Genomic DNA, 10041 nt, shown 5'->3' with positions numbered 1-10041 from the left:
AATATATTGGTATGGTGGAGAACACTGGCACCCTAAAAATTCTGAAGTTGTGTTCAGATTCCTTGCTGTGGTGGTTTTCTGGTGGAACCTGTCTGAATTACCTAAGACTGTGTCTTCTTCTTCTGAAAAATCTAATTCCATCATAGATAAAGACACATTCATAAAATTGCCCCAGTTTGAGTAGGTTAGTGTTTCTGTGTAATAATGAATAATAATTTTTATCTACAGTATATAGTCGTGCCTTTCTCAAACCCACTGATGCTTTACATAGTATTTAAAAATATAAAAGAACAGATACAATTAACAACAAAAAAGGTTAATTTTACCTTTCAATACATGTTTTGGTACTCCACTGATGCTATATGCTGAAAATGCAAGTTCAATAACAAGATGGAAAGATATTGTTAAATAGAAGATGTTGTAGCACAGATGGTAGTTTTGGTACTTCTCAAAACCTGGAGGCCTGTTCAATTTCAGGATGAGATGCTTTGAGTGTGAATAATGCATGCCATATTAGGTTTTTTTTTATTTGCAATTATTAATTTGGGTGACGTCAAAGATAGTGAGTGTGTGTGTGTCCCCTGTGACATACCCATTGCCTGATAAGTACATGCTCCCTTTTGACTTTACATTGAAAAGCACAAGCTTAGCAAACTGATTAATGGATGTTACTTTTTGTGTAAGATTATATTCTTACACCTAAAGCTATGTTAGGGAAGAATTGAAGTGTATGACATTGGATTAAGTGTGTTTACAATGGTATGTAATACTTTACAGAATAAAAATGTTCCTAAATAATGTATGTAGTATTCTATATCTCTAATATATCTAATTGAATTGTTTTATGTGTGTGCCTAATGATACCCAAAGTATATCTTGACTGTGCTGCTATCAGTGAGCAGACAACAAAGTCATCTAATCTAAAAAGTATTTAGAAAGAAAAATAGGTGAATTCATTTTTCTGTAGCAAATGTTAAGTCAGATTTTGTTGATTTTCATGCTTCAATGTTTTTTTAATTGTGGGGCTTTAAGAGGAAATTAAATGACTGAAGGATCATTCTCACTTGGGAAGACAAGGAAGTCTGAAATTGAAAGAAATATTTAAAGGAATACCCCACTCAAAAATTATACTTTTTATACATTATTAACCCATTTAGTAGTACCAGCCAAGGAAAAAAATATCTCACGTTTTCATGCAGAGTGGAGATAAAGGTTCTACTAGAGTAGGCATCTAATGTAACCAACCAACAGTGAGCAGCAGCAAACAATCTCAAAAACTTCCTGAAAAAATGTCATGTTATTTGTGTTATATACTGTACTCCATTTGTCACATAATTGAGTCACAGGCTCTTAATACCTAAATCTAAGTATTTTAAATAAAATATTATTAAATAAATCACTTCTGAAGAACACTCTTGTGAATGAAAATTGAATGTGCTCAAAACGTGAACACATATCAACTGCAGTCCTGCCTCCTTGTTAAATTTAGATTCATATCCACAATTGGAATACCTCATTGTTTATTTAGCAGCAGTCTATGACAGAGCATTGATGAATCGACCTTCTGGTTGTTGGAAGCATCTCAGATATGTACGAGAAAACTGTCTTCTTGATAATGTGTCCTCTTGCTGTACTACAGCTCTTAATCTTTAATTGCACTAGGTTCTTATTTCACATTTTGTATCACATTAAGTACAGTGTTAGTCAATGTACATGCTGTTATTGTACAGGACTCTTCACCAATGAATGGGGGCAGGTCTTCAATTCAAATGCCTGGTTACATTTGAAGACATTCTACTTTCATTAATGAGAGTGTTTCTCGGAAGTGGTTTATTTTACTAAAAATACTGTATATACTGTACTCTTGTATAAGTCTGGTCTTGAAACTCAAGAAAATCAGACCCCAACTTATACGCCCGTTCAAAAATACAATGCTTAAATTTTTTTCTTTTTATTACATCTCCTTGTTTCCTCCAATCTCACACCACTATCTCAAACACATCAAAATTTGTTGCAGCAGCACAGTTAGCAATTTCTTTTGCCACTTCAATGACGTTTAATTTAAAACCAGCTTCATATTTTCTTCTGATCGAACGCTCCATCGAAGATAAGGGATACCCTTACGATAAAGGTGTATGAGGGTTTGAGATACAAAACACACAAAACAGTGCAAACGTCGCTTCAGAATAGTTTGGGTATTACCATCTGGTCACGCAGGCACAAAACATAGAAAGAAAAAAAGGAAGTGTGCTTCGTGGTTACTCTCTCAGGTGGGCATTAGCATATCATAATCTCTTGGATCAATAGCGTGAGTTTTCCGCATTCGACTTGTACGACCGACATTATAAAGTACTGGAAATTATATGGTAAAATCAAGCCCCGACTTATTTGCAGGAGAACTTAAATGCGAGTACATACGGTATGTTTTTGGGATGTTGTCAACAAATGACTGGATTACTTGACAATCAACATAAATAAAATGAGATTGTTTTATGGACGTTTTTGATATTGTTTAGTGTTGGTCACCATAGATGCCTACTTTAGCAGAAACTTTTTCTCCATTCTGTATGAACACCAGTTATTTTTTTTTCTCAGCCATCATTACAAACTATATGGGGTAAGTAACATACAAAAACTATTATGTTTCAATGGATTATTTCTTTAAATTCCAGATTTTCAAAAAACTTCCAAAAAAAGAGTATTTGGCAAAGACATTTAACTACTATCTAAAATCAGGAAATCTACTGATGACAGACTATGAATTTTTTCCTCTTGTCTGATAGGCCAACTGTAGTATTGTCACCAAGTCTACAATGTTTGTCCAAAACATGCTTTGATATGAATGACTTACTATAACATGTTTTGCGATCTATTGCTAATTTAACATTTATCAGTACAGGTGAAAGAACATATTACCATCACTTTGCCCCTCTTTTCCCATCCCATAATGCATCAAACTATAAGACATTTAGTGGATAAGGGTTGGCCAGTAGGAGAGAACCAAGAACTAAAAAAGTCTCAAGAGATTGATGTCATTTAAGGCACAATCCACAATAAACTTAAATCGTAATTCCATACTCCAATAACTCGAGACGTAACCGGTTGCAAAACACAGATAATGAGTTATCACCCACAGCAATGTTAGAAGACTTAAAGCATGAAGACTACCCAAAGTGAAATGCTTCCACTGTTGTAAACATACAGTGATGAGATATCTAAATGATAATATGTAAATATTATTTTTGATGAAGATAAACTATGAATGCCTACATTTTGGCTATGCAATAATAGCAACTCCCTCATTTGTCCTAAGAAGAGCTCAAGCTCATTAGAGTTTCTAATTAAGATGCATAGAGAATATCACTTAGGGATGCTTAACCACATAAATGTGAAAAGAGACACAAAATAGATGATTGTCTGCTATCTCGTCCCACAGGCACTTGACCAGAAGGACAGCTGGTCACTGGGGAAATCCTTAAATTAAACAGGATTTACTATCATGTCACTGGAAAATATTCCAGGCTTTTCCTAGTGTTCTGACATGGAACAATATCCTTTTAAAATAATTTGCGCATACATGGGCAGACGGCTATCATGAAGGAGATAGTCCAAAAAATGATCCACAAAAATATAATTTACATGGCAAGCATCAACCTTCACTATTGACAGCATTCCTCAGACCAAGAATTTTTTTTCTTCTAATTCTCTAGTATCTAATGTGCTGGTTTACTAAGCCCCTGTAAGTACTGTACACCTTTTTGTTTGTATCTGATAGGAGTGGAATGGGCTTTTGGCTGTTACACCCTAAAATATTTTTTATTTCAATACGTCTCATTCTGCAACTTTTTTTAAACTATTAATACCTTTTCTGTTACTTTGCTAAGGTGGACTTGGGTCTCATTGTTCCTTATCATCAATAATAGTCTGTTTCTAGTCACACAGACACCTTGGCTGAGTATTTTTGGGTAGTAACCTATTCCTGAAAACTTATGCATGAAAACCCCAAGTGTTTCTGTGCCTGGTGCACTTATACGGGTGTGTCTGGCACCAATTACCATGATGCATTCAAAGTATCATCAGTCTAAAAAAATCATTCTTCCTGCCTGTGATATGTGTTTTTCATGTATGAATCTTTCTCTCTAGCAGTTCTGTATTTTGTAGGATTATATTTTTGAAACTCAATTTTAGTTTTGATTAATTTTGAAACAGTATTTACATTTTCATGTGTTGTTTTTTATTATTTTTGTGACATGTTTGGATGTGTCACATGATTGCAATTGTCATAGTTCTATTGTTAAGGATAAGATGGTAGAACTACAGTGGCAGTTTTGACTTCCACTTATTGTCCTGCCCTTTTGTTGTTGGTTACCAGTTTGCTTCGATCTCTTGGTTTTGACCTCTTGCCAGTCTTGACTTTGCTACTTCTCGTTTTGCAGCTCCCAATTTCTTTCCTGCTCACAATAATCCTTGGAACGCTGTGCCCTAATGCTGCTTCTGAAATGTTGACAAGATTCATTTGTACTATACCCACCTACTTTAAAAAAAACACTTGGTGCACATTTAATACTGAGAACAATGTGTGTCTAAGAAAGCATCCACAATGCTGAACCAAAGTTTAAATCTAGTGTCAGTTTGGAGAACATACAGCAAACAGAGAAGAAATTAAAGTTAAATATAATGACAACCTTCATCAATACAATCACTTGATACTAAAGCCTAGCTGCTTAAGCATCAGGATGAATATTCAGAATACTGCATAAGCATCATTTTTCACACTGGTTTTCCAGTTATTTAACCTGTAACCACAGGTGAATATTTGACATTTATGCCAAGGGGAAAAAAAACTTACATGAAACTACTCTTTCCACAGCCAGGTGGTCCAAACAGGAGATAACCCCGTCTATATGGAATGCCTGTAGAGGACACAAGAAAAACAAAAAGTACACCACTTGAAATTGTCAGTGGAAGGTTGGACAAGACAAAATATTATAAATGATGACATTTAAAATACTAGCATGCCAACTGGCTAACAACAAACCTCTGTCGGTATACCACGTTGGGTTACCAATAAAGTCCTTCACATCATCCAAAATTTTTTCTGCAATTCCTTTCTCCAAAACTACAGATGTTAATGGACGGCGGCGGCGCGGAAACCCAAACTGACGCCACTCTGATCCCATGGCTGTATACATGACAGTTCTCCCTTCCTGCTCCTTCAAGGCCAACTCTCTAGCTGTCAAAAAACACAACAGAAACTTTGACTAATAAAATACTAGCCTAATGAGGAAAAGAAATTCATTTTTAGAACTGGCATTCTCCTTACAAAACCAATAAATACATTAGTGTCTCTGGCTTAATTACACTGTCCATTAATATAATCTAAGCAGATAAAACACACATTCATGCTAATAAGACACTGCTTATTATACTGTACATATCACTTGAGTAATTTCTAGAAACTGACAGACTGGAATAAAAATAAACCTTGTCTTATCAGTACATTAAATACACATTAGAATGATAGAAAGGGCAAAATAAGCATTTGTCTTTCAAAATTAGAATGAAACAAACCTTCTTGCAGTATGTTGAAAAATATTTCTCTGTTTCTTCCTAAGGCTGTGAATGTGACAGACTCCCATGGAGTACCTGTATGCAAATCTATCATTTGCTTCTCCCTGGTTCGCTCCACTCTAATCCATTTACTCTTATACCTTAAAAAAAAAAACAACACTCATGTTAAGTGACATGGCATTATTTCAACATCTGCCAAACAATAAATTAACATTTCTCATGTAAGCATGTGGCCAGTGAGGAGTTCCAGGTATTATATGAGCAAATACAAGCAAAATCCCATTATAATATTTGAATATCCGCAAAACACTTTATTCATACAGCCTAGTAATTTGTTTTTTAGTAATTTGTTTGCAACATGAACATTAACAACTTATACAATTCACTTGAATTCCATAGCAGTGTGATGTAGTGGTTAAGACTTTGGACCTAGGGCTTTAAACCCTGAGGTTGTGGGGTCAAATCCTGCCACTGACACTGTGTGACCATGAGCAAGTCACTTCGCCTGTATGTACTCCAAGGTGGAAAAACAAAAGACATGTAACCACTTGTATCTCATATGTTGTAAGTTGCCTTGAATAAATCCGTCAACAAAATAATAAATAATATAACAAAGTGAGTTAGCTTCAGGTTCAGCTTTTTAAATGTAACTACTTAGACACTGCTCCAAAGTAAGTCTAGTGGTTAACTATAGAATATGTGGCTACTTAAAATCAAGTTTGCATTTTTCACCTAAAACATTAAAAAATCCATGTGAAAATTTGCATCTGATAACGTAAAGAACAACTTACTGGGTATTATAATTAATTATTTTACAAAGATAAGCGAAGAAGAAAGCCACACACCTAAGCAGATATGACCATCAAAATGTAACAATATTGAGTATAACAAAATACCAATTGTGGTGTAAGAGATATCTTAATGCTTTAACTATAGCTGAGCAAATCCACTAGTTTATAAAAAGGAAGAAAAAGATATTGTGCAAACTCAATAGAAAAATCACTAGTTGTGGTCTGAGGGTGTTGGATATGAAACCCAAGATGTGAAATCTGTGAAACATGAAGGTAACCACTGTGCTGCTCTTTTAGATATATCAAGTGTAAATAGCTTCACCAATATCAATGCATTGATCCAAAGCAATCTAACAATCACACATGTATCTTTTTTATTTATTTCAGCATGGGTGAAATTTGTTCGACTCCCAAACATTATGCAAAAACACAATTTCTCCACGGAGATTAATACAATGTACCAAATACCAGATTTATAAGTAAGTTTAACATAAACAATTCTTCATATGCTATGGTAGGAGCACTGTAAATGTGCTGTTGTGCCACAAGAGGGTGCTAAGATCTGAAACCAGACAACAACATAACAAAATGGAACATACTATGCCAAGATTGGCAACTAAAAATTCCAGAAAATCCAATCACTTTATCTGGCTGTAATAAAATATGAAAATAACATAACATTCTCAACCTGTTTAATCCAATTCAATGTCACAAGGAACAGAAACCCATCCTGGAAATATCTGTGAAAGGCTGGAACCAAAACTAGATAGGGTACAAAGTTCATCTCAGTGTCCACTGACACACAACCAATTTAGAATTGCCAATTAACATAACACACATATTTTTGGGCTGTACCAGAGTACCCATACAGGAGAGTTTGGGGATGTTAAATGTGTACTTTGTGTCTTGTGAGGACAGAAAAGTTGCCAGATTCTGCCTTGTGCCCATGGCTCTGACTCAACACAACCCTGTAATAGAGAAAGTAGGTTTTGAAAATTGATAGATAAGCTATTGAGAGGAAAACTGGAGCCTAACAGAAGCAAGTGGATTTAAATAAGCTATGTGATAAACACAATAAGTTCCAATGACCCTTTAATATAAAGGAAGAGTTAGAAAATTGAATGATGGATCTGGCAGGACACCTAAGTGACTGCACTCTAAGTCACAGGGTTGCAAACTGAATTTTCACATCTGCTTCATTGTAAGCTGCTTAATCTCCCTATGCTGCAACTGTTTTTAAGAAAAAAAAAACAAAAAAACAATTTAACAATTTGCATTTCTTACAACATAGCTGAACATAGCACACTTCAGAATAAATTTATGTAATACTTGCATGCTCCACAAGATCCACTATAAATATGTGAAAAATTAATTATCTCAAAACAAAAAAAGAACTTCTTGTGGTTTTATTTAAAAAAAAAATCATATAGAACGTTACTTCTCTGTCTACCATATGATGTGGTTCCCAGGGCTGGGGAGAAAATCAAACTGGGTCCGTACACGTCCACTCTCATGCTGTAAGTACGATGTCTGCACACTCAGGTGCTGTGTATGCCGGGCATGCTTTGTAATCCAACTCAGTAACCACTGGTAGCTTTTGTCCTTGCTTGCAACCTCCAGGGTGATCATATAGTGCCGACGAAAAGCAATCATTCCAAACTGTGCACCTTTCCTTGCCAAAGCCAATGCTGTGCCAACCCCGACCAGTCCAAAGCCAGCCCCAAAATAAGGGTTGTCTTTCAGGGCACTCAGGAAGTCTGCAAAGGGCATTGCTCCAAGTAATGGATAATATTTCAGCACTACACACTGTCTCAACAACTTCTTTTTTGCCTAATGAAAGTGGGAAAAAAAGTTAAATTACATGTATATAATTGTTCTAAAATACTATTAAAAATGAAAGAATTAGGTGCATTTAATATATCCAGTAATATGGAGTCCTTCATTAAATGCAACAACAAAGGATACATCGATGTGATTACGTATTACCTTTTCCCATAATATTTTAGTTGTCAACTCCCTTTTAACTGTACTGTATTTCAGTACCCAGCAGGTTTACACATTACTGTATGAACATTCTATGGTATATCATCATTGGAATTTCAATTATCCATTTTATGAATTGCCAGTCAATTGTGATCACAAAATGCCGTATCACATACATCACAATATTCTTTCTTCTTGCGGAAAGGTAACATATACCGTCATTCTCAGTTCAGGTTGTTTCTCACAAAATTACTGTTTCTAGGCTATACAAAATCCAAACATTTTTAACTGAACAGAGGTCCTAAAAACATTTCATATACACAACCTCACAAACAATACAAATAAAGATTATTTCATAGTTCCAAATATAATAATGATTTAATAAATTTAAAAATTGCTTTAAATAAATCTCAAAGACAGTGGATCCAAGGACTAAACAGTGATATATGGATCGGTATTTAAATACTCTTTATCTCGCTCTTTTTTTTTTTGTAATTTTACTGTCCTGTTTATTTAGGCGTACAAACAGACGTGTGATGGTTCTATTAAGCCATTAATACATTTGTAATGGAAAACAGACTTACAAAACATTAATTCTGACAGCTGGTTATCAGTTTTGGAACAGAAGAGACTGCAATACCAGTGCTAACTCTCTCACAAAAAAACAGCTACTCAAAAATGGTGTTCGATACATAATTACATCCGATTAATTGTGATCTTTTTTCAACATTCGTTTACGGTCTTACTTTCGGAGTAAACTTGTGCTTCGATGCAAATAAAAACCATGCATGTATGGCTTTATTAATCTGACAAAAAAGGATTTTCAAAAAAAGGTAATGTCGTTGATCTCCGTTCCATGTCTAGCAAATTAAACGCTGCTTCCTTCGTCGTATTCCATATACTATCCTTAACTCACATGGCCTCTATAGGACACACAAATACAAATGACTTTTCTTACGGTTTTCCTTTTCCGTCCCCTGCCGATGACCTAAACGGAAACGTCAGTATTTGGGTGCCCCCATAAAAGTATTCCGACTGAACGTTTTGTAACGTCTAAGAAAAAACTGTACTAAGTTAATTATTTCTTAAAAAAAAAAAAGTTATTGATGCGTCCATCTTTTGTGCCTGTTACACTAAACTCAAATCAGATCACTTCGTACATTTGTTTTCTAAACCTGGTGTGGCCATATTTTCAGCCGGACTCTTTTTCAGGTTACTTTGTTCAAGTAGATGTGGGGTTGCCACCCGTCCTTTAAAATACGGAATCGTCCCGTATTTGAGAATGAAAGTGCGCTTGGCCCCCAAGGGATGTGGCCCCCCGCTTCAGTATGCGTTCCTTATTTTTTGTATTAAAAGTGGTAACCCTAAGTAGATGTCAACCACAGACAGAAAGCCAAGCAATTGCAGGTTGCGCTTGTCCATATTTCTGCACTATATTATTAAGAAATTGGTTAATTTTTCGTAAAATATTGTCCCGAAAAATAAGTTTCGACCTCATCGCTTAATTATTTCAGTTGCTAACTGATGTGCTTGTTAAATAAATTAGCCTATTTTGAGGAAGTAGGAGGGTCTACATCTACTAGTGCCTCCAGCAGGGTTGGACTTGTCCGGGATCAAGGTTAGGTTCCAGCTGTCCTTTTAAACAGACATACTGTATATGCAGATGGTTCAGACAATTGATGGACTGGATAGTTGG

General features: G+C 35.3%; 1 protein-coding gene across 3 annotated transcripts in view; it reads right to left on the bottom strand.

The window, feature by feature from the left end:
* Nucleotides 1-9600, bottom strand: part of LOC120531250 (mitochondrial chaperone BCS1) — a 12131-nt gene extending 2531 nt beyond the window's left edge. Inside the window, exons 1-5 of one of the 3 annotated variants that reach the window (XM_039756496.1) lie at nt 9092-9600; nt 7813-8192; nt 5572-5711; nt 5039-5233; nt 4850-4913 (exon numbers count right to left, since the gene is read on the bottom strand). In XM_039756496.1, coding sequence (XP_039612430.1) covers nt 4850-4913; nt 5039-5233; nt 5572-5711; nt 7813-8132 — 719 coding nt within the window. In that variant the 5' untranslated portion in view covers nt 8133-8192; nt 9092-9600. Of the gene's footprint in view, nt 1-4849; nt 4914-5038; nt 5234-5571; nt 5712-7800; nt 8193-8929 lie in introns of those variants that run through there. The other 2 variants (XM_039756495.1, XM_039756497.1) reach the window with 2 other exon arrangements.
* Between the last annotated feature and the right edge of the window lie 441 nt (nt 9601-10041).

Source organism: Polypterus senegalus, chromosome 6 (genome assembly GCF_016835505.1).
Source record: "Polypterus senegalus isolate Bchr_013 chromosome 6, ASM1683550v1, whole genome shotgun sequence".
Taxonomy (NCBI): domain Eukaryota; kingdom Metazoa; phylum Chordata; class Cladistia; order Polypteriformes; family Polypteridae; genus Polypterus; species Polypterus senegalus.
The sequence above is the reverse complement of the archived record's forward strand: the minus strand, read 5'-3'. Positions and strand labels throughout refer to the sequence as shown.